The 26615-nt window shown below is 34.1% G+C and overlaps 1 protein-coding gene across 7 annotated transcripts in view; it reads right to left on the reverse strand.

Annotated features, from left to right (window-relative positions):
• The window catches only part of LOC143042504 (CD109 antigen-like), a 79903-nt gene that overhangs the window by 36857 nt on the left and 16431 nt on the right, over positions 1–26615 (reverse strand). For all 7 annotated transcript variants that reach the window (XM_076214827.1, XM_076214829.1, XM_076214830.1 and 4 more), the window contains exons 6-18: positions 24368–24438; positions 19138–19263; positions 18523–18562; positions 17444–17528; positions 16691–16805; positions 15773–16003; positions 15194–15421; positions 14671–14769; positions 10236–10298; positions 9505–9696; positions 7625–7774; positions 6326–6484; positions 5476–5527 (exon numbers count right to left, since the gene is read on the reverse strand). In XM_076214827.1, coding sequence (XP_076070942.1) covers positions 5476–5527; positions 6326–6484; positions 7625–7774; positions 9505–9696; positions 10236–10298; positions 14671–14769; positions 15194–15421; positions 15773–16003; positions 16691–16805; positions 17444–17528; positions 18523–18562; positions 19138–19263; positions 24368–24438 — 1611 coding nt within the window. The remainder of the gene's footprint in view (positions 1–5475; positions 5528–6325; positions 6485–7624; positions 7775–9504; positions 9697–10235; positions 10299–14670; positions 14770–15193; positions 15422–15772; positions 16004–16690; positions 16806–17443; positions 17529–18522; positions 18563–19137; positions 19264–24367; positions 24439–26615) is intronic.

Genomic DNA, 26615 nt, shown 5'->3' on the forward strand with positions numbered 1-26615 from the left:
TATGGTGTAATGGTGTATGGTGTATGGTGTAATGGTGTATGGTGTTAGTGGGAAGTTTACACCATCCAAGGACTGTATAGCAGTTTTACAAAATTGTGAAAATGTTATCTTTTAGCTGTTTATTGGAAAGTAGAATGCTTCTGCTACACAAATTTGGGCTGTTTTTGTCAATACAATGCACATATATCGAGTACTAACATCATTAAGTCATGCTAAATTACTGAAATCTTAACAATTTTAGCATTTTACTTATATTTTAGACGGTTTCCGTCGTAAATGAAAGTGGCCGCATTCGTGTTCATTCATAATATTGAAATGTAAGTTGTATTTGATAATAACACATAACATATATAAAGGTTGAGGATGAACACGGATGCGGCCACTTCCATTTTTGACAAAAACCATCTGAAAAGTGACGATTTTTTGCATATTTGATAGATTTTTCATATTTAAGCTTGAATCTGAGCGTTTTTAATGACATAATCAGTTAAAATCTTTTACATTTACTTATTGAATAGACACTTAAGTGTTTTAAAAGTGTCTAAAATCTTTCGTCAGCTGAATTTGAAATTTGAGACCAAAATCGGCCCTTACCGGACCTACTCCTTTACAGATCTAACATTGTTGGGTTGATGTTTAGACGAGTTGTATATATATATTATCTTTTTGAAAAGGTCAATAAGTCTTAGAGCTGATTTTGTACTACAGACAAAAGTAAAAAGTATGAAACTGTTTTAACTGAGATCTCAATTGTGTCACCAATATTCACAATGCATCCATAACATGAATGATACAAAATAAGAAAGTATATATTACTTCTACGCATTATAATATTTTTCGGTAAACATATATCTTTTTAATAATAATGTGAGATTGCAAAAAAGAGACCAGCGTGTCAAACAGTGTCGAACGCATGATGCATAGATGCATAGTAAATTTTTCTATTCATTCTTAACTTTTAATGAAAATATAACTAGAGGCTCTTAAGGGCCTGTGTCGCTCACCTTGGTCTATGTGCATATTAAACAAAGGACACAGATGGATTCATGACAAAATTGTGTTTTGGTGATGGTGATGTGTTTGTAGATCTTACTTTACTGAACATTCTTGCTACTTACAATTTTCTCTATCTGTAATAAACTTGGCCCTTTAGTTACAGAGGAAAATATTTTGTAAAAACTTTAAAAAATTTACCAAATTAATGAAAATTGATAAGAGTTGACTATAAAGGGCAATAACTCCTTAAGGGGTCGGGTCAACTGACCATTTTGGTCCTGTTGACTTATTTGTAGATCTTACTTTGCTGAACATTATTGCTGTTTACAGTTTATCTCTATCTATAATAGTATTTAAGGTAATAACCAAAAACGGCAAAATTTCCTTAAAAATAACCTATTGGCGGGCAGCAACCCAAAAACCAAATGTCCAATTCATCTGAAAATTTCAGGGCAGATAGATATTGACTTGATAAACAATATAACCCCTGTCAGATTTGCTCTAAATGCTTTGGTTTCAGAGTTATAAGCCAAAATCTACATTTTACCCCTATGTTCTATTTTTAACCATGGGGGCCATCTTGGTTGGTTTGGTGGGTCACCGCACACATTTTTAAAACTAGATACCCGAAGGATAATTGTGGCCAAGTATGTTTAAATTTATCCCAGTAGTTTCAGAGGAGAAGATTTTTGTAAAAGATTACAAAAATTTACAAAAAATTGGTAAAAAATTACTATAAAGGGCAAAAACTCCTTTAGGGGTCAACTGACCATTTTGATCATATGACTTATTTGTAGATTCTACTTTGCTAAACATTATTGCTGTTTACAGTTTATTCCTATCTATAATAATATTCAAGATAATAACCAAACTAGAGGCTCTAAAGAGCCTGTGTCGCTCACCTTGGTCTATGTGCATATTAAACAAAGGACACAAATGGATTCATGACAAAATTGTATTTTGGTGATGGTGATGTGTTTGAAGTTCTTACTTTACTGAACATTCTTGCTTCTAACAATTATATCTGTAATGAACTTTGCCCATTAGGAACAGAGAAAAATATTTGGTAAAAATTTACATAAATTTACCAAATTAATGAAAATTGTTAAAAATTGACTATAAAGGGCAATAACTCCTTAAGGGGTCAATTGACCATTTAGGTCATGTGGACTTATTTGTAGATCTTACTTTGATGAACATTATCGCTGTTTACAGTTTATAGCTATCTATAATAGTATTCAAGATAATAACCAAAAACAGCAAAATTTCTTTAAAAATTACCAATTGGAGGGCAGCAACCCAACAACCGGTTGTCCAATTCATTTGAATATTTCAGGGCAGATATATATTGACTTGATTAACAATTTAACTCCTTGTCAGATTTCCTCTAAATGATTTGGGTTTCAGAGTTAAAAGCAAAAAACTACATTTTACCCCTGTTCTATTTTTAGCCGTGGTGGCCATCTTGGTTGGATGGCCAGGTCATCGGACACATTTTTCAAACAAGGTACCTCAAAGATGATTGTGGCCAAGTTTGAATTAATTTGGCCCAGTAGTTTCAGAAGAGAAGATTTTTGTAAAAGATAACTAAGATTTACGAAAAATGATTAAAAATTGACTATAAAGGGCAATAACTCCTTAAGGGGTCAACTGACCATTTCGGTCATGTTGACTTATTTGTAAATCTAACTTTGCTGAACATTATTCCTGTTTACAGTTTATCTCTATCTATAATAATATTCAAGATAATAACCAAAAACGGCAAAAATTTCATCAAAATTACCAATTCAGGGGCAGCAACCCAACAACAGGTTGACCGATTCATCTGAAAATTTCAGGGCAGATAGATCTTGACCTGATAAACATTTTTACCCCACATCAGATTTCCTCTAAATGCTTTGGTTTTTGAGTTATAAGCCAAAAACTGCATTTTACCCCTATGTTCTATTTTTAGCCGTGGCGGCCATCTTGGTTGGTTGACCGGGTCACGCCACACATTTTTTAAACTAAATACCCCAAAGATGATTGTGGCCAAGTTTGGATTAATTTGGCCCAGTAGTTTCAGAGGAGAAGATTTTTGTAAAAGATTACTTATATTTATGAAAAATGGTTAAAAATTGACTATAAAGGGCAATAACTCCTAAAGGGGTCAACTGACCATTTCGGTCATGTTGACTTATTTGTAAATCTAACTTTGCCGAACATTATTGCTGTTTACAGTTTATCTCTATCTATAATAATATTCAAGATAATAACCAAAAACAGCAAAATTTCCTCAAAATGACCAATTCAGGGGCAGCAACCCAACAACGGGTTGACCGATTCATCTGAAAATTTCAGGGCAGATAGATCTTGACCTAATAAACATATTTACCCCATGTCAGATTTCCTCTAAATGCTTTGGTTTTTGAGTTATAAGCCAAAAACTGCATTTTACCCCTATGTTCTATTTTTAGCCGTGGCGGCCATCTTGGTTGGTTGACCGGGTCACGCCACACATTTTTTAAACTAGATACCCCAAAGATGATTGTGGCCAAGTTTGGATTAATTTGGCCCAGTAGTTTCAGAGGAGAAGATTTTTGTAAAAGATTACTTATATTTATGAAAAATGGTTAAAAATTGACTATAAAGGGCAATAACTCCTAAAGGGGTCAACTGACCATTTCGGTCATGTTGACTTATTTGTAAATCTAACTTTGCCGAACATTATTGCTGTTTACAGTTTATCTCTATCTATAATAATATTCAAGATAATAACCAAAAACAGCAAAATTTCCTCAAAATGACCAATTCAGGAGCAGCAACCCAACAACGGTTTGACCGATTCATCTGAAAATTTCAGGGCAGATAGATCTTGACCTGATCAACATATTTACCCCATGTCAGATTTCCTCTAAATGCTTTGGTTTTTGAGTTATAAGCCAAAAACTGCATTTTACCCCTATGTTCTATTTTTAGCCATGGCGGCCATCTTGGTTGGTTGGCCGGGTCACCGGACACATTTTTTAAACTAGATACCCCAATGATGATTGTGGCCAAGTTTGGTTTAATTTGGCCCAGTAGTTTCAGAGGAGAAGATTTTTGTAAAAGTTAACGACGACGGACGACGACGGACGCAGGACGACGACGGACGCAGGACGACGGACGCCGGACGCAAAGTGATGGGAAAAGCTCACTTGGCCCTTCGGGCCAGGTGAGCTAAAAACGGCAAAATTTCCTTAAAATGACCAATTCATGAGCAGCAACCCAACAACCGGTTGTCCAATTGATCTCAAAATTTCAGGGCAGATACACCTTCACTTGATAAACAATTTAACAACTTGTCAGATTTGCTCTAAATGCTTTGGTTTCAGAGTTATAAGCCAAAATATACATTTTACCCCTATGTTCTATTTTTAGCCATGGCAGCCATCTTGGTTGATTTGGTGGGTCACCGCACACATTTTTAAAACTAGATACCCGAAGGATAATTGTGGCAAAGTATGTTTAAATTTATCCCAGTAGTTTCAGAGGAGAAGATTTTTGTAAAAGTTAACGACGACGGACGACGGACGACAGACGACGACGGACGCCAAGTGATGAGAAAAGCTCACTTGGCCTTTTAGGCCAGGTGAGATAAAAAGTAAAACTACAAAAATACCGAACTCCATTCAAATCCTGTATCAAATGGCAAAAAAAAACAACCTCAAACAAATCAAACGAAGGGAAAACAGCTGTCATATTACTTTATAAATATATACTAATTTCTGCAGAATAAAATATTTTGATTAAACATTTTCAGAAAATTAGTGAACCTGTTCTTTCTTTTTTAAAGTTTTTTTTCTACGCAATAAATTGAAATGACTGATATCCTGTTCAAAAATCTTGAAACTGTTATTTTTTCCATTAATATCGTGTACCTATTCATCAAATATAAAAATACGAAGAAGTTGTGAAATTGTAAATGAGACACCTCTCCACCAGAGACAAAATGACATAGAAGTTAATGTGAAGCAATTCAAACTAGAAAATCAAAGGAATACAAATATGATATACAGCAACGACAACCACTGGATTGGGACAGGAAAATACAGAATAATATAGTTGTCACAAACATTTCTTTACAGTATATTTTCATATGAAATACATATCAAAGTAACTTTTAATTGTTTTTAAATAATGACAGTTTTGCCGTAAGGAAATATTGTGAAAAATTTTAACAGAAAATTGCAGCTATATAGATATCTTAATACATTTAAAAGCATGTAATCAATTATGAACAAATATGCACATCACTTGATTTTCTGATATAATATAAGTTTACCAAGAAAGCGCCTTGGACCTCAGCCTTGGACAAAGTCTTAGAAGATTATAAATCGTCAGCTGTAAGTTATATCAATACTAAAACAAAGGACATTTGTACAAATTGAGGGGAAAACAATTCATGATAACTGTATTAAATATTGACCGACATGATATAAAAAAAAAAAACAGACTTACGTTGCTTGTGGTGGTATACTGTAGCATCGGTTAATACTTTCACACCTGCATTCTGTAAAGCATTAATGCAAGAATTAAAACTCATAAAAGCAAATATGAAATATAGGTCAATGTGCTTGTTTTCGAGATATAAGCCATTGAAATTATGGCGGGAAAATGTTCTCTCTTGATTTTTCACTGCTTATTATACTTTTAGAGATGGCTTATAATTATACATGTAAAAGATTTATAAAAAGACAAATGGGGGTCAAAGAGCATTTTTTTTTAAATTGTTATTTGTATGGAGAGTTGTCTCATTGGCACTCACACCACATCTTCCTATATCTAAAAACCAGACGACCCGAAAATCTGACAACAATTTCAAAACATGACAACTTCCTTAAGTACATAACTGTATGTAATATTCATTTTTCAGTTCTTACATTCCTTAAATATTTTCGTAGGATCTTGATACCTTTTTACACATCTCAATACGAAGACACACAGTATCATGGTTTCAAACCATCAGCAATTGTCTGGTCTAATATATCCATTGATAAAGTTAATTTCTAAAAGTAATAGGTTTATACTGATCATATCATAATTTTGTTTTGTTGAATATTTCGAATTTGTTCTGAAATATTGCATATTTGTATTTTTAATGCTAAATCAAATAAGTTTATAAGGAGCTTTAACAATTAGAAGCTCAATTCACATGTTCTTAAGTACCAATTACACTGAGGGCATACACACTACTTGGAAAGATGCGTATTTCGATAATCAATGTTTCAAAATAGGTTATGTTATAAACAACCTTTTATGTTTGTTCTCTAATGCCAAAAAATTATTATTTTTCATTTAATGTCTTTACCGAGAATATTTGAGATGCATCTGATCCACCATAGTATGTAGGATATGGCCACCATATCATTCGGCGTTTACGGGCTGCAATACCAATACCGCCACCTCCGAAGAAGAATGGGCTTATACTCTTGTGTTTGGTATCATAAGATTTCAATTCTTCTACAACCTATAAGATAAAACAGTGTACTGAAAAGATTACACAGTGGTAAGATATATTTAAAGAACTAGAAACCATGCAACCCAAAATAGAAATAATGCCAACCCTTAATCATAATATAAACAAGAACTGTGAATAAATCAACAAAAGATTCTACCAGCCGTTCCACAGATTGTAATATTGAGGTAAGTAACACGTGGCACCTTTATTAAAGCCATTAAGCGATTCTCGCTGCATTTGAGACCTGTTGGTGACCTTCTGTTGTTGTCTGTGCAATGATCGGATTTTTGTCTTTTTGACACATTCTCCATTTCCATTCTTAATTTTATTAATACTTTTCTCCAAGTAGTGTTTTCAATCTGTATCTTTAGTTTAATTAATATACATCGCGCCGTTTTTGAGACGTTGCGCTTACGAGACACCAATACCACATATTGTATTTTAATTCAGTATATATAGTTATGCCACATTAACCATGTGGGAACCGGGTCACATTTATTTATTCACACAGTTGCGACCTGGACAGATAGACGGACTGACAGACTGGCGGATTCAGTGGCAAAGTGACAGATATATATCCCCGATAATAAATACAAAGCGAGAGTAAACGAACTTTATAAAGTAGATATATAAATCTTCATAGATCTTAAACCTTTTAAGTCATGTTGAAACTGGCAACGCTTTTGTAAAAAAAAAGGGAACTCGACGAAAAGACTTAGTTCACAAAATACTACATAAAACTATCTGTCGGCGTAATATAAAGTGCATTGGAAAAATAAGCAGATCCTGTTCCACTAATGACCCCTTTGACGTTGTGCAGAGTATGTACTCATTTATTGATATATATATATATATATATATATATATATATATATATATATATATATATATATATATATATAGAATAGAATAGAATAGAATATTTTTATTTACCAAATTAGGGCCCCAGGAGGGCATATGATACAGACAATATTATTATAAACAATAACATATGCAATACACACACAGTAAAGATATGTAACAAGTGTTATAAAAATAATAAAATAAAATAATATAACATATATATGTGTGTGTGTTATTCGACAATGTAACAATTCAATTTCGATTTCCAGATATAAACTACCTCACTGGAACATGAGTGAAACTTACCTGTGATTGTGTAATATCATTTCCAGATTTTAACAAAAGAACACTTTGATCGACGGCTAGTAAGTTAACAACTGACATTGGATCAGCTGTAACTTGTACGTTTACTGCATCCCCAGGTTGAGCTTTAGTTTTGTCAAATGAAATAGAAACCTGTAAACAGAAAAATGCAACGCAGAATGTTAGGGTGCTCTTCGTCCCCTTGTGTTTAATCTAATATCGGATGTATATGCGAACATTTATCGATTTCATTGACATGTCTTCAGATATTGGATCTCAGCTCAGTATGCTATTAACAAAATAGATATAGCCATTACATTGCTAAATGTAATTATTTCGTTTTTCTGTATATTTTTTTTTTATTTAAAGATTTACATATTGTGTCACATAATATTTCATCGGTCCGATTATTTTTCCCTTTAAAACTTTTTGTTAAACGTGAACATACATTTGAGAAATAATTTCACTTCGTTTAACAGCATACATTCATTGTCATACATATTTCGAGACAATATTTTTCTTTTAAGAAATGGTAAAAATTAAAGATGAAAAAAACGTCTTCTCTTGTTTTGTTTTTATTTGTTCTTACGTTTGTTTTATTTTTTCTTACGTTGAGCTGTTACATAACTGACCCAAATTCTATTCATAATTTCAAAATGAGAAGTTTTCTGAGTAATATTTTCAAAGGCTTACAATAAAATGTTGATATTGGCCGATAGCGTTCAACACATAAAACAATAACGTGGCCATAAATCATTAAGGGGTACGAACAATGAAGTTATCAATAGTCCTTTGATTTGGATGTAGAACCTGGAGTGAAAACAATGACATAAACCTTAAGAAGCTGTAAGACCAGATCTACTAGCTATAGATAAATATCATCTGGGTATATTTTACTGCTGATTGAGGTGTCCATATCGGAATTTGGTTCTCAATGCTCGTTAACTTCGACCTTTTCAACTGTTTTATAGACAAACAGTGCGACTGGCGTACATTATTATCGTCCTCGTATCTATGTTGCGTTTTGTATGTGCTCAACAATTCTAAATAATCGAAGTTAAAAAAATATGTTGTTGAGCAGATGTTCACGAATTGGATAATAGAAATATCTATCTCGATGTCATTGAGTATTTGCTGATTTATTGTGAATAACCTCTGAACATAATTAGAACTGAGACATGACTTTAAAATACATTATGAAATAATGATTCATTGAAGATAAATAAAACTGAAAGTATAATATAGTACTTAAAGATTAACAATTATTTAATGACTAAACAGTAGTTTCCCGATGTTCATAGCTCGTACGTCAATTGTAGTTTCCCGATGTTCATAACTCGTCCGTCAATTGTAGTTTTCCTATGTTCATAACTCGTACGTCAATTGTAGTTTCCCGATGTTCATAACTGGTCCGTCAATTGTAGTTTCCCGATGTTCATAACTCGTACGTCAATTGTAGTTTCCCGATGTTCATAACTGGTCCGTCAATTGTAATTTCCCGATGTTCATAACTCGTCCGTCAATTGTAGTTTCCCGATGTTCATAACTCGTCCGTCAATTGTAGTTTCCCGATGTTCATAACTCGTACGTCAATCGTAGTTTCCCGATGTTCATAACTCGTCCGTCAATTGTGGTTTCCCGATGTTCATAACTGGTCCGTCAATTGTAGTTTCCTGATGTTCATAACTGGTCCGTCAATTGTAGTTTCCCGATGTTCATAACTCGTACGTCAATAAGAAAGAGACAAAACAAGATAACAAATAAACATTGAGAGAATCGCATAAGCTTCAAAAGAGTGAAGGAGACAATATCTACCGGAGCTCATGTTTTTTTTAAAATGAAATTGTTCTAGCATGTTTGTTATTTACTACATTTCAACCAACCTGATTATTAAAAACACCTTCGACATCAAAGCTGATACTGTCTGTTACTATTTCACCGTCTGTTCTAACATAGTACACAACAATACGAGCGTTTGGTGCCATCTTAGAATTCACAGATATGGAGAAAGGTACAGTCTTTTTATTTCCACCATTAACAGTGCCTGCTCCTACTATTACACCCCTAGACAATACCTACAGAAAAAAACATCAAACAATGCAGAATACCTACAGTAAAACATCAAACCATGCAGAATATCTACAGTAAAACATCAAACAATGCAGAATGTTTTTTCGTATTTATGTATTATTGTGCAGTTTTCCTTTCAATGCGAATCATGAAAAATAATATTATAATATTATAATTGCAATAGGTAGTCAAGTTCAGTCTACTCTGATGTCTGTGGCAAGGGCTCAATTTTCATTTCCGCCATCTTGTTTATATCTCAGTTTTTTTGCGAGCAAATATTGTTTACTCTGGACCCTTCTAGTGCATACCAAATGTAATGCAATATCGATCAATAAGCAATTTATCTAACGCACCCGAAAGTTTCTACTTTTCATGTATATTTAATAAGAAAAGCAGGCAAATATTGCGCTTTTACTTCACAAAGAAATCTACATCAATCATTTGAAACAACAGAAAAAATCTTTATATTTTCCTATTCTTAAAAAAAAAATAAAATTTTATTTCCAAATCAAAAACTTGCCTTGCTATTTCAAATAACTGTTACCTGATATACTAAAGATGTAACTGCTTGGGTTGATTGTATTTCAAAATTTGCCCCACTGCCTGCCTAAAACAATAAAAATAAAACATCATAATGCGCTTTCAGATCGAAACAAGGTTATTAATATAGCTCTATAACCTGTTTTATCTGTATCTGACTGCACACTAAAAATTGTGTGAATATACAGTGCTTTGTTAAGGAATACACAGTGAAGATGTTATAGCTGACACATTAACCCCTTTGTTAGGAATATATGTTTGTTGGTTTATTCTGATAATCCTACGAACGTCTTTGTTATAAAAAGCGACCTATGATCAGTGGCTATCAAAATTTTTAGCATCTATTCATGCTAAGTTTTGGGTAGTACCACACCAGTTTCATTGTCTCGTCGAATTGGTTATAACTTCTTGTTGAAGACCGTACGGTGACCTATATGTGTTAATGTCTGTGTCATTTTAGACTCTTGTGGACAGTTGTCTCATTGGCAACTTACCACATCTTCTTTTTTTAATATTGACACGCGGGTGAAGATGGAATATAACTTCTTAGAGGAGTACACACAGTTTTATGATACTAGTCTCGACACGCGGGTGATGTTGGTATATAGCTGCTAAGAGGAGTAAAAACAGTTTTAGGATACTAGTCTCGACACGCGGGCAAAGTTGGTATATAGCTGCTAAGAGGAGTACAAACAGTTTTAGGATACTAGTCTCGACACGCGGGTGAAGTTGGTATACAGCTGCTAAGAGGAGTACAGACAGTTTTATGATACTAGTGTCGACACGCGGATGAAGTTGGTATATAGCTGCTAAGAGGAGTACAAACAGTTTTAGGATACTAGTCTCGACACGCGGGTGAAGTTGGTATACAGCTGCTAAGAGGAGTACAAACAGTTTTATGATACTAGTCTCGACACGCGGGCGAAGTTGGTATACAGCTGCTAAGAGGAGTACAGACAGTTTTATGATACTAGTGTCGACACGCGGGTGAAGTTGGTATATAGATGCTAAGAGGAGTACAAACAGTTTTAGGATACTAGTCTCGACACGCGGGTGAAGTTGGTATACAGCTGCTAAGAGGAGTACAAACAGTTTTATGATACTAGTGTCGACACGCGAGTGAAGTTGGTATATAGCTGCTAAGAGGAGTACAGACAGTTTTATGATACTAGTGTCGACACGCGGGTGAAGTTGGTATATAGCTGCTAAGAGGAGTACAAACAGTTTTATGATACTAGTCTCGACATGCGGGTGAAGTTGGTATATAGCTGCTAAGAGGAGTACAGACAGTTTTATGATACTAGTGTCGACACGCGGGTGAAGTTGGTATATAGCTGCTAAGAGGAGTACAGACAGTTTTATGATACTAGTGTCGACACGCGGGTGAAGTTGGTATATAGCTGCTAAGAGGAGTACAGACAGTTTTATGATACTAGTGTCGACACGCGGGTGAAGTTGGTATATAGCTGCTAAGAGGAGTACAGACAGTTTTATGATACTAGTGTCGACACGCGGGTGAAGTTGGTATATAGCTGCTAAGAGGAGTACAGACAGTTTTATGATACTAGTGTCGACACGCGGGTGAAGTTGGTATATAGCTGCTAAGAGGAGTACAGACAGTTTTATGATACTAGTGTCGACACGCGGGTGAAGTTGGTATATAGCTGCTAAGAGGAGTACAAACAGTTTTAGGATACTAGTCTCGACACGCGGGTGAAGTTGGTATACAGCTGCTAAGAGGAGTACAGACAGTTTTATGATACTAGTCTCGACACGCGGGCGAAGTTGGTATACAGCTGCTAAGAGGAGTACAGACAGTTTTATGATACTAGTGTCGACACGCGGGTGAAGTTGGTATATAGCTGCTAAGAGGAGTACAAACAGTTTTAGGATAATAGTCTCGACACGCGGGTGAAGTTGGTATACAGCTGCTAAGAGGAGTACAAACAGTTTTATGATACTAGTCTCGATACGCGGGCGAAGTTGGTATACAGCTGCTAAGAGGAGTACAGACAGTTTTATGATACTAATGTCGACACGCGGGTGAAGTTGGTATATAGCTGCTAAGAGGAGTACAAACAGTTTTAGGATACTAGTCTCGACACGCGGGCGCAGTTGGTATACAGCTGATAAGAGGAGTACAGACAGTTTTATGATACTAGTCTCGACACGCGGGTGATGTTGGTATATAGATGCTAAGAGGAGTAAAAACAGTTTTAGGATACTAGTCTCGACACGCGGGTAAAGTTGGTATATAGCTGCTAAGAGGAGTACAAACAGTTTTAGGATACTAGTCTCGATACGCGGGTGAAGTTGGTATACAGCTGCTAAGAGGAGTACAGACAGTTTTATGATACTAGTCTCGACACGCGGGCAAAGTTGGTATACAGCTCCTAAGAGGAGTAAAAACAGTTTTATGATACTAGTCTCGACACGCGGGCGAAGTTGGTATACAGCTGATAAAAGGAGTACAGACAGTTTTATGATACTAGTCTCGACACGCGGGTGAAGTTGGTATACAGCTGCTAAGAGGAGTACAAACAGTTTTAGGATACTAGTGTCGACACGCGGGCAAAGTTGGTATATAGCTGCTAAGAGGAGTAAAAACAGTTTTAGGATACTAGTCTCGACACGCGGGCGAAGTTGGTATATAGCTGCTAAGAGGAGTACAAACAGTTTTATGATATTAGTCTCGATACGCGGGCGAAGTTGGTACACAGCTCCTAAGAGGAGTACAGACAGTTTTATGATACTAGTCTCGACACGCGGGTGATGTTGATATATAGCTGCTAAGAGGAGTACAGACAGTTTTATGATACTAGTCTCGACACGCGGGTAAAGTTGGTATATAGCTGCTAAGAGGAGTACAAACAGTTTTATGATACTAGTCTCGACATGCGGGTGATGTTGGTATACAGCTGCTCAGAGGAGTACAGATAGTTTTATGATACTAGTGTCGACACGCGGGCGAAGTTGGTATACAGCTGCTAAGAGGAGTACAAACAGTTTTAGGATACTAGTCTCGACACGCGGGCGAAGTTGGTATATAGCTGCTAAGAGGAGTACAAACAGTTTTAGGATACTAGTCTCGACACGCGGGTGAAGTTGGTATACAGCTGCTAAGAGGAGTACAAACAGTTTTATGATACTAGTGTCGACACGCGGGTGAAGTTGGTATATAGCTGCTAAGAGGAGTACAGACAGTTTTATGATACTAGTGTCGACACGCGGGTGAAGTTGGTATATAGCTGCTAAGAGGAGTACAAACAGTTTTATGATACTAGTCTCGACATGCGGGTGAAGTTGGTATATAGCTGCTAAGAGGAGTACATACAGTTTTATGATACTAGTGTCGACACGCGGGTGAAGTTGGTATGTAGCTGCTAAGAGGAGTACAGACAGTTTTATGATACTAGTGTCGACACGCGGGTGAAGTTGGTATATAGCTGCTAAGAGGAGTACAAACAGTTTTAGGATACTAGTCTCGACACGCGGGTGAAGTTGGTATACAGCTGCTAAGAGGAGTACAGACAGTTTTATGATACTAGTCTCGACACGCGGGCGAAGTTGGTATACAGCTGCTAAGAGGAGTACAAACAGTTTTATGATACTAGTGTCGACACGCGGGTGAAGTTGGTATATAGCTGCTAAGAGGAGTACAAACAGTTTTAGGATACTAGTCTCGACACGCGGGTGAAGTTGGTATACAGCTGCTAAGAGGAGTACAGACAGTTTTATGATACTAGTGTCGATACGCGGGCGAAGTTGGTATACAGCTGCTAAGAGGAGTACAGACAGTTTTATGATACTAATGTCGACACGCGGGTGAAGTTGGTATATAGCTGCTAAGAGGAGAACAATTTTATGATACTAGTCTCGACACGCGGGTGAAGTTGGTATATAGCTGCTAAGGTAAGACTAATTATAATTTCAAAATCTAAATTGTCTATAAATACATAAACATAAAGAAATATGTCGAAAGACAAACAACTTTGTACAAAACACTACACAATCATACCCCAGGTTAGAAATGGTAAAAAGTTTCAAACCGGTTTTCTCTTGACAGCCCCATCGTCTTACTCGTCACAAAAAAAACACATTGCTATGATGGTATTTTGTGACAATCAGAAACGAGGAAATGACGATAGCAATATGGTGACAAATCAAACACAGCAAACCTCATAATAAATTAGCTAATATTTCAGATGCATATGGTCTGTTACAATATAAACACTTTGTGTATATACACTGCGGAGAAAAAGAATACATGTAAATGGTGCCTTTTTTGCAATTCAATAACTGTATTAGTAGGAAACGTTCACCACATGTATTCATTAATATAACAACACAAAAACCAATGTCATAACAATGACAAGTAAGTCATCGAGATATTTCAGATCTTTTAGATAAAAGTATAGCAGATAGCATAAAATATTTACCTTTAAGTGAGATGAACGTAAAAATAATTGGATATAGCTTTCGCTTGGTGAGTAGCTTTTAGAAAGCGTTTTGTAAGATGACAATGTTCCATACGTCGCCTGAAAAAAAAAGACACGAGTTGTAAATAATTTAAATTTCACAGTCCACAACTTTGTCAACCCAATGCTTATTTTGCACCAAATATCGTTTACATATTTTTTGTATAAAATGTATGTCAGGAAACATTTATTTACAATGAGATTTTTTGGAAATACTAAGGCTTTTCTACCTCAGAAAAAGATTAGGAATTTTTGGTCCTCAATGCTCTTCAACTTCGTACTTTACTCGACCTTTTTAACTTTTTTTTTATTCGAGCGTCTTCTGTAGTCGAAACGCGCGTCTGATGCAAACACAAAATTTCAATCCTGGTATTCATTATGGGTTTATTTACAATCATTTTAACTTTAATACTACTATTTCATGTTATTTAAAAAAAAACCTTACGAAATGCAACAAAATATAGTGAAAAAAATGTGAACTTACCCGTAGTGAAATACTTGTGGCATTGTCTGGTATGTCTACCTGAATAGGTACAACACCAGAGTCGGGAACTGTAAAAGTCCTGTCCTTTATTGTGTAGGTTCTAGATTGGGGATAATAGTATTTAGGTGTGGTGGTTGGTTCTGGTAATTGATATGTTACAGTGGTATGAACAACAACAGAGGACTTGGCTCCCATCACAGGTGTATCATCTTGTCTAGCAACACGCATCTGTAGAACAACAATTAAAAAAAAAAACATGTACGTATTTTTTGTGGGGGGAAGGGTATATAATTTCCAAGTAATATTGTAACTGAAATTCAGATTACAAAAATATTGTTTTGCAAATCAAACGCAATCAATAATTACAGTCAACTATAAAAATATAAAGTTTGTGACAATGAAACGATACAGCAAAAATATGATGTTATATATAAATGTGTATACTGTATAGATCTATTCAATTTAAATTGAAAAGTAATAAAAATTCATCATATAGTATACAATCATCGTAATAGAAATAATTACTGTATCATACTGTAATTTGTCATTTCATGTATCGGGATTAATATACTGACTTACATATGCTGTATATGGTAGTCCGGGTTTAAACGTATTCGGGTTCGACTGAAGAAATTCTATCTTTTCGGCATGTGAATAAAATTTCACAGAGTCTTTCCCGCTCAAAGTAATATGTGTCAAGCTTTCAGTAACATTTGCCTCTATTTTTAGAGATCTTCCAGATGTGATGTAGTTGCGAGTGTTTACCATAAAGTTTGATAAAGGAAGTGTGAATTTGGATTCTCCATCCAACTGAGAAAAAAAAGAAATAGAAATACAATTATATTTTTCATATATGAAATACAAACGTCTGAATGTCATTTGTTAATTGGTGAGAGTGACTTTAACATATTGATCTTTCTTCTTTTCAAAGAAAACAAAATTTTCGAAAAAACGCAGTAGTCTGAATTAATTGCATATAAATATAAACGGTACCAATGTTACTGCACCAGATTCGCATTTCGACAATGCGTACTCTTCAGTGATTCTCGACGCCAAAATATTCGAAAATTAAAATCTTATTCACACTTTTAAAGAGCAAAAGTGCATTGAATTACTACATTCAACTTTTTAAAAATATGCAAATGATCGACTAGTGAAAAAAACTTGCTCTTACTCGTAATGTTAATACTATCTATCTGAAATATCTTTAGGTTATATTTATACTTAATCTTTTTTTGGCAAATACGTGTCATTGTAACATTCGCGTAAGATCATGACAAAAAGATTAATTGGTGAAAAAACACAAATTCACAATAAGAGAAATTCAAATTTGAATATTCAAACTGACATAAAGACGATTAAGACTTCAATTATTGAGACAAAACTGTTATCATCTGTGACACATATATTGAGCCATTTATTTAAAGTCGTCATTCAAATTTTACTTTTCATTTTTAAGAATAAACATTTTTTTTTAATTTGTCATCCAGTTCTTACATTCAAGGAGAGTTCAACCATCGGTTCTGATCCATTGTATTGCCATGGACGATACCAGTAATCCAGTTTAGCTCGAAGTTTTACTGTTCCCTTAACAGGCTTTCCGTAGGTATATCTGTAAAGTATAAAACATTTACAAGTCAGATCTTTATAAAGTTTGAAGAGTTCACAGTGTTATTTTTTATTCGTAATGAGCCTGCATTTCAATTTCATTTGCCATAGACGGATGATGCATCTCTTTTCATGACAAGTATTTTACGAAAAAAGTTATTTAAAAGATTTCTTCATTTCAAATGTTAACTCTATTAAATGCAGACCAAAAGGTTTGACTGTGGATAAAAGTCACTTGGACAACCATCGTCTGGTAGTAAAACACATTCTTTGGGCGGAATATATCAATATACAAACACATCCGGCCTGAATAAGAACGACGACTCAAATGGTCGTTTTAGGGGAGTGTGATGATTTAATTCGATAAAAGAACCCTTCCGGAGACTATTTTAGTCCATAGGTAGTCTGTTACAAGAAAAAACATGTTGTAACGGGGATAAACATGACCTTTGGACAAAACAAACTGGACCAAAACCAACACACAAAAATATTACTACTTATATATAAGGACAGGTAAAGTTTACGAAACACTCAAGGGTCAGCGAATTCAGGGATAATTGTATACAAAAGTAATGACAATTACTATAATTTTTTTCAATAGTGATAATTTTGACGATTTATTGTATCCATCTATCTACTTACGTCGCCTTAACAGTTCCTTGTAAAGTGGTATCACTCGCTAACCCAAATGCAGGCACTTCTATTGATACCTCAAACTTGGGTAACACTGCAGTTATAAAATATACAAGTTAATTAATTCAGTACTGATCATTGCAGAGATTTTTTACGGTCTTATTCCAATTTCATCAAGGTTAAGTTTCATAAGGGTGCCACATGTTCAGAAGGACCCCCTTCGGAACACCAGAGTTCACTCCGGATTTTGTTTTTGGCAGATCGAGTTACTCAATCTTTAATTTTTTTTAATAGTGTTTTGAGGGTATATGTTCATTTATACTTGTCGTGGTGCTCAAACAAACAAAAGTAATTCTATACACATATACACATATTTTGGATGTCACAATAGAGGATTGTTGTTATGATAATTGGAAATTAATCATCGGACTTCGCCGCATGAAATTCATAAAGCGTGTATTGTTTTAATTTTTTGGGGAACAAAACCGCTCTTATCTGTGACACATATATTCCTAAAAAATGTCATACTGGCGATACATTTGTAGCTGCCATCTTTGAAATGTTTTTTTTTATAACATTAAACATGTCAGTAAAGAAGATTTAAACGAAACTTTTACATTTACGAGAAACTTTTTACAGAAATGCACATATGTGGAGTAAAATGAATGGTAGTATCAGTCAATGTTGTTATTACTGACGCAACCGATTCTAATTATTAATATAAAAAGTGACGTTTGTTCCAGGACACGTGCAAACAGTGTTTTAAATCGATTATGCTCAACTCCAAAATCAGAATTTTTAAAAGCTTTTGAAGCGGAATAATTTTATGGCCAATTTGAACGTTTTGCTTTTTTTTTTAACTAATATACTAGTGGCGGGACTTTTGAAACTTGTGAAATCGATTCTAAAATGTGATGACATAATTTTGCTTATGTCGTCCCTTAAATTTGAGTGTCACACTCAGTTTAAAAAAGGTAGAAAACCGTATTCTTTCTGTTAAAATTTCTCTGTTCAAACTACAGCCTTTCAAAAGTTGTGTTGAAAAGCATGAAAAGATTGATTCATCTTGTTCATTTCAAATACCTTACCATAGTGGGCAACAGTGAAAACCTTTTCTTCAGATCGACCCTGTAAATCAAGTAAAACTTCATATAAAATCAGGTTTCAGCAATCATCGATAAAAATTGAATGTTAATACATGTTATGCATGTCTTATCGGGGCCTTTTATAGCTGACTATGCGGTATGGGCTTTGCTCATTGTTGAAGACCGTACGGTGACCTATAGTTGTTAATGTCTGTGTCATTTTGGTCTCTTGTGGACAATTGTCTCATTGGCAATCATACCACATCTTTTTTATATGCATGCTGGATTTGTGGACCTACTAAATCATCTAAAATATCATTTATATTTTGTTGGATATATTTGGAATGCAATTTAGTCAAAGTTTTTAAAATTTCTTGTATATGTATATCCCGCCTATGTTAATTGTGTTTTGTTGTGTAAATGCTACATTCGTGTTTGTTTGTCAGAACTTTCAAGCCAATCATTTCATATGAATTTTACGAGTTTTGAAATTTTTAATTGATTAGAACACAGAGTTTCAATACACATGCATGTTTAAACAGCAAGGGTATTATAATATTCCACTGTCTGACAGGGATTGATGAAAACTTAACCATATGATACATATGTAAAACTTACATGTGTAATAATTTTGATCTTCCAATCTCCAAGTACAGGCTGAGTATCCATTATCATAAAGTTAGTAAGAACACCACTGGCATCTCTGACTTGTAACCACTGCTTTATCTTGTTTGTGTTAGGATCCTAAAAAGTATCATATTACACTGTATTAGATAATATCCTCATTGTTTTTAGATTTGTACATTATGTAGATGATCGTATCTTTGTTTTGAGAAGTAACCATCAGATTTTAGATTCTTTTAATAATATATTACGAATTATCTTAATCTAATAGTAGAAATATCCAAGGCAAAACATATGACATGGTATTGGTTGCAAAAAATTGATGTTTTTCATTTAAATGCAATATTTCTTATTTAATTGGTATAATATTTCTTCCTTTAAATGCAATATTTTTTTATTTAAATGGTATATTTTTTCATTTAAATGCAATATTTTTTATTCAAATGGTATAATTTTTCATTCAAATGGTATAATTTTCATTCAAATTCAATATTTTTTATTCAATTGGTATAAAAATCATTTAATGCAATATTTTTTATTCAATTGGTATAATAGTTTTTTTTTATTTATATGCAATAATTGCATTATGGGAAATTCTTTGACGTCTTAAGGTCAAATTTGCAACAGCGTTTGTGATTGGTCGATAATTGTTTGGATTTCTCCCCTTTCTTTCTAAACATGGGTGACCAATAATTAAAAAAAAAACGCGTCAGAATATCGCCCCTCTAACTAAATCTGGCGTTCGTGCGAGTCCTGCACTGGCTGTTTTATTCAGTAAAATCTTGTGGTCCTAACTAGTATTTCTATTGCAAAACTAGTTTCGATGGTCAAAATGTTCGGTCCACTTTTCAAAAACTTCCACTAATGGATTTATATGCAAGTATATCGGTTTTTTTTTACAATAGATTAGACTTTAAGGGGGCTCCTGGGTGTAAATCAAATTTTTTTTCTAATATAGGATTTCGCTATATTTTTTTATAAATGAACTTTATCATATTATACTTAAAAGAAAAATGAAATAAAAAAATGGGGTCACCGTTCATTTAACTCATAATCTGCCCCCGGAAGAAGCATACATTTTTGTTAATGTCCTTTTTTTTCTGTTGAGCTGATAGGAGAAATAGAGGTAATATCAAAATAAAAAAATAACCAACTACAGAAATCACTTAAATTTAAAAATTATTTAGTTTATGTACAGCTTATTTGAAAACAATAATAAAAAATATAGGTCACCGATGAGTTAAAAAAGATATTTCAAATTTAACGCCAAAAAATGGCATTTTTGCACTAACGGGAGATAATTTGGAGCTTTTTCAATGATATAAACATTTTAAAAGTCATCTGGGGCCAAACCGAATCTGTTTTTTGGGTTGATTTTTGTACCATATCATAAAGTAATAACTTATAGTGTAATGAATAAAATTTGTAAAAAATGAAGGTTTGATTTTTTGCTGAAATTTTTGTACCCAAGAGCCACCTTAAATGGTTTTACACTAGTCATTTTGTGGGGCCCTTTATAGTTTTCTGTCTAATTTGAGCCAAGGCTCCGTGTCGAAGACCGTACTTTGACCAATAATGGTTTACATTTACAAATTATGACTTGGATAAAGAGTTGTCTCATCGGCACTCATACCACATCTTCTTATATCTATATACAACGTAAACCAGACGTTTATAAGAATGTTTTGTTTTTAAATCCGTTGCCGCGCGTTGTGTAATGATTGATAACTCTTTCTAGAAGAACAAGATTTATTTCAGTTCTAGTCTGTTATTAGCTTTGAGCAAATTTCCAGTAATTGCAAGACTCTTATGTCGGTGCTTTGTGTCTATTGTCTTAAAATTAGTTTTTTTGTGTGTGTCGCGTTCCGATCTTTTGAGTTAATCTAATTGCAACTGAGTGTACAGGTTGTTATTTTACTGTACTGTTACACCACTGTCCCAGTTTCGGGATGGATTGAGTGCTCACAAACATGTTATTGTACTGTTACACCGCTGTCCGAGATTAAGGGGAGGATTTGGGATCCCGCTAACATGTTTAACCCCGCCACTTTCTGTATGTATGTGCTTGTCCCAAGTCAGGAACCTGTAATTCAGTGGTTGACTCATTTGCAATCATACCACATCTACGTTTCTATATCAACCCTGCCACATTCTTTATTCACCTGTCCCAGGTCAGGAGCCTGTAGTTTAGTGGTTGTCGTTGGTTCATGTCTCGACTCATATTTGGTATTTTGTAAATTGTTTTGTTATGTATAATAATTAGCCTGTTAGTTTTTTCGTTTGAATTGTTTACACTTTTCATGTCGGACCTTTTAGAGACGACTTTACAGTATCATAGTAGCTTGATGAGTTTATTTACAACCACTGGGTCGATGCCAATGCTGGTGGAGATTTATTTTCCCGAGGGTATCACCAGCCAAGTAGTCTGCTAGCACTTCTGTTTTGACTTGAGTTATCAATATGTTCATAATAATAAATTAACTGTTAACAAAACTTTGAATTTTTGAAATACTAAGGCTTTTCTACCTCAGGAATAGATAACCTTAGCTGTATTTGGCAAAACTTTTAAGAATTTTTGGTCTTCAATGCTCTTCAAGTTCGTATTTCATTTTGACTTTTAAACATTTTTGATTCGAGCGTCACTGATGAGTCTTTTGTAGACGAAACGCGCGTCTTGCTTAAACTGTAATCCTGGTATCTATGATGAGTTTATTTGGTTGCCTTATGTCCAGTGGCAAATATGTCACGCATGTTTAGGACAAATGTAATAGAGATCAAAGGGTTATATGTGTCTTATCATATACATTTTGTGCGGGTCTAGATAATAGCTAAATGTACAATCATATAATTTCTCGGATACCTAATAATATTTTATACTGTATCACAAAATAAACTTTTCAACCCCAACCCCTCTTTCCCAATGCAGTATTGAACAGTAAATCATTTAACTGAAGTCCTGAAGATAAAATATGTTTTGAAATATGCCCTGCATACTTATTTAAGCAATGACATATAGTAATTATTGAACTACTGTGGGGCTTGAAAAAAATCTATTTAAGGGATTCGGAGATGAGATCAGTAAAAAAAGCTCAGCAACGAATCCTAAATGTAAAATGATTTGCGGCATAATACATGAGAGCACATATTATAGATAGTATTAAGTATGAAGTTCACGCCTGATACAGTGAAGTCCTATGTCATAGGACTATTGTTGTAACATGGGTTAGTAACTGGTTCTAATTTATCCTGAATTGGCTTTATTGAAGAATTAGTTCCGGAGTATAACAGTTTATGTCTCTACTTGTCACTTGGTCTCGGGTTCTGCTGTTGTAATTAGGTGATTATATATGATTTTTTTCTTCGTGTAGCAAAAAAGAGGTGGCTTAGTTCAAATAATTATAACGTCCTGGAAGGCTTTTTATTCTTTTTTCATGTTTGCCTTCCTTCCTGCAACGTCTCTGAGGATCAAGAAAAGTAAAAAAAATGATATAGCACAAAAGAACGTCACAGCACAACGGAACATTTCAACAGGGTAAGCACAATTCATATAGTTTCAATAAGTACCGCACATTGGAACATTTCAACAGGGTAATGGATTTGAAAAACTATATTAATATCAAACAAGTGTGGACACAGATGAGTGTGGATAGTATGTTTGGATGTTTGACAGTGTTTTATGATAAATGTAGTTCTATGATTTTCCTATATGTGTTGTTAACTGTGTTGCACGATGACAACCAACCGGAGCATTAGGAGTATTGTTTATTTTATATTTAGTTTAGTTTTTATGTTCAAGACAGGCATGGAAGAGACACTAATTGCATTAGTTACCAAATGATTATGATAGAATATGTTCCACATCTTTGATTTTGGATACATTTTATAGTTAGGAGAGCAACACATAATAGGTTCAATTTTTCGTGATTTTTTTAAATTGTAATATCAAATTAAAGATCTTGTTAACTGAACACTTTACTGAAGCTATATGAAATGTGATTACCCTGTTGATTACATGTATCTGGACTTAGAAAGGGGGGATAGCTATGTATTTGTTTTTATTTTAATGTGTAGACTGTAGGGGAGTTTCTTCAGAAAGTTTTTTTTATTGTAGGTGTTTTTGCAATGCACACAGGTATCTGTTTCTATCCATGAACAAGTTGTGAGGGGGAGTAGGAGGGGTCACAGTCCTGATCCCGGAATCCCGGGCTTACAAACACGAATTCCCGAGGTCCCGATTTTAAAATAATTTAAATCTCGACATCCCAAAATTATAAAAAAGAATTCCCGGATCTCGAAAGGGTCAATCCCGAAATCCCGAGCTTAAAAATACCCTATCCTGGAGTCCAAATAAAGGTCCTATTCTCAATAATGTGGTCATTTTTATAAATTTCCTGTTTACAAAACTTTGAATTTTTCGAAAAACTAAGGATTTTCTTATTCCATGCATAGATTACCTTAGCCGTATTTGGCACAAATTTTTGGAATATTGGATCCTCAATGCTCTTCAACTTTGTACATGTTTGACTTTATCAATATTTCGATTTGAGCGTCACTGATGAGTCTTATGTAGGCGAAACGCGCGTCTGGCGTACTAAATTATAATCCTGGTACTTTTGATAACTATTCCCCCTCAGTTGTGTGTCAAATCAAATATTATTACTTGTCACTCGCATTTTTTGCTCGACCTGGCCATTATTGGCATTAATAGCCAGTGCACGAACTCGCACGAACGCAAAATTTAGTTAGAGGAGTGATATTCTGACGCGTTTTTTAATTCTTGGTCACCCATGTTTAGAAAGAAAGGGGAGAAATCCAAACAATTATTGACCAATCACAAACGCTGTTGCAAATTTGACCTTAAGACGTCAAAGAATTTCCCATAATGCAATTACTGAATATAAATAAAAAAAAACTATTATACTAATTGAATAAAAAATATCGCATTTGAATGAAAATTATATCATTTGAATGAAAAATTATACCATTTGAATGAAAAATTATACCATTTGAATAACAAATATTGCATTTAAATGAAGAAATATACCAATTAAATAAGAAATATTGCATTTAAATGAAACTATCAAATTTTTGCAACCAATACCATGCCATAAAAACATGCTAATAGAAGTAAAATCATATTGACATTTTTACAAGTTCATTATTTTGTATTATTTGGTGTTTTTTTTTTTTATTCATCATTGAAAATGTTTATTCAATTACTTACATAAATTTCTATGTCCATCGGACTATCGATTACAGTCAGGTTTGGGTACATAGCGAAGGCCCGAAAATGAACTGAAATAAAAACAAGTAATGAGACAATGATTTGTATACCGGTAGTCATTAACCATTAATTGATTGGTTAAAATACTGGTTTCTAAAGAATTCCTCGTCCTGAAGATACATAACATATTTACCACAGGGCGTTAAGCAACTATAGCAATAAATCGATCTAATGAATTATAATATATGTTATGGATGTTATCTGCTATTTAGTTTTGTCATGAAACGTGTTGACAGTCTTAGTTTTGTCTCTTTTCTTAAATTGATATTAAGCAGCCGTACCTTTATATTGTTATTATGAAGAAAATCTTGGTCGGTTTTGTCATTATTTTAGGACGTTGAAGGTAAATTTAAATGCGCTGTGTTATTCAATCTGATAATACAAATTCAACAAAGTAATGTTCTTATTACTATACTATATATAAAAATATTAATTTTCGCGAACCATTTAGGTCACGGAAATTCCAAAATATGGCATCAGTAAGGAGAGTTGTGCAAATAATGTGAATACACAGAACCCCCATCCAAATTATCTTTAGCTAAAAGTATTCATCATTTTCTATTTTATATGTACTAACAACATTCCATTTTTCTATAATTTCGATTAAAATATTCCAAAATCTGAGTTAAAAAAAGTCAAATGCCCAAAATAAACATTGTCTGATTGGTTGAAGTACTGTGGCGTCAATGATAAGCATAGCAAGCCTCGATGTAAAGCACACGCTTCACATGAATAAGGAGAGTTTTACAAATAATGTGAATACACAGATCCTCCATCCTATTTATATTTTGCTGAAAATGTTGCAATGTTCATCATTTCTGTTTTGATTCTGCTAACAACATTCCATTTTTTCTTTAATTCCGATTTATATATGTGGAACCCGCAATAAAAATAGATGGCCTCAATGATTTAAACGCAACGCAAAAAATTCCGTTGACCCTGAATTCAACGGATCGATAATAGCATCATCACCATCAACAAAATGTTTACCGTTATCTTTGTGAAATTTCAGTTATATAGTTCTTTAATTAGAGAAATTTTGGTAAGTATTACTTATTAATGTTAAGGTTCTACTGATGTGCTCCTCTAGACCTTTTTGACGGTCCGTTTTATCCCATTTATCTCAATATTATCTCCGATGACAGTAATGTCAACCCGACCTATTCGTGTCAAAAGTGAAAATCGCATCGATTTATTGAACTAATTTCTTCTTAAACTGTGCATGCATTATTTCTGTATTATATGATAACCAATCACATTCACGTTGCATGTTTGCATGAAAATGGTCATGTATTAGTGAATTGTAAGGGCGATGCAACTTGAGGTCAGTGCGCGATCACGTGACATTATTATTTGTAAACAAATTTAAAACATGCTCCCCGCGTAACACGTGTCTGAATTATCCTTTCAAAGTGTTATGAATCTTTCAATCACTATTTTATGAAATATTTCTAGGTTTGCATATCAGTAGTCAAAGTGAATTAAAAGTAGTTCTTAGTTGTGTTTTTTTTATATAGAATTAGAAGGTAAATCTACATAAGGGGGTCTCATTGGGGGGGGGGGGGGTGGTGTTCTGATCCCAGATCCCACTTACTGTTTTGTCAGATTCCCATATCCCGCTTACACTATGTACATGAGCAATTTTCATTTTTTTGTCATTTCCGGGGTCCTGCAGAACCCCATTTCCCGTTTTCACGACAGACCTCATTTCCCGTTTTCATGACACAATAATTTGACTTTCACGTTTCACGCTTGCGAAAAATTGTCAATATTGGTCACGCTTAGACCCAATGAGAACCACACACTAGTCAGTATTTAACTTCACCCAAAAAGATGACTCAACTTCCCTCTATATTTAAAACCTGCATACTAATTTAAATAGCATTTGCTCCCCTTGAACACTATTTGGCCCCTTCCGTGTCATTTCCCTTTAAATTTGCTGAAAAGTCATACTTTAAGTCCATTTACAGTAACGGCTAATATTTGATTTTACCATCTTAATTTCAATTTTCATATTGAACACATTTGACCATTAAATATGAGTTCCCATGTATTTTTGTCATATATGAAGGAGGTTTTAGGTCATGTTTTCCTAAACACCTTATTGCTATTTGTCTGTCTGGATTGTTAAAACCACAAAATCAAATATTGATGAATATGCAAGTTTTCAACAATCCCGGAACATTAA

The sequence above is a fragment of the Mytilus galloprovincialis genome, chromosome 8, assembly GCF_965363235.1.
Source record: "Mytilus galloprovincialis chromosome 8, xbMytGall1.hap1.1, whole genome shotgun sequence".
Classification (NCBI taxonomy): domain Eukaryota; kingdom Metazoa; phylum Mollusca; class Bivalvia; order Mytilida; family Mytilidae; genus Mytilus; species Mytilus galloprovincialis.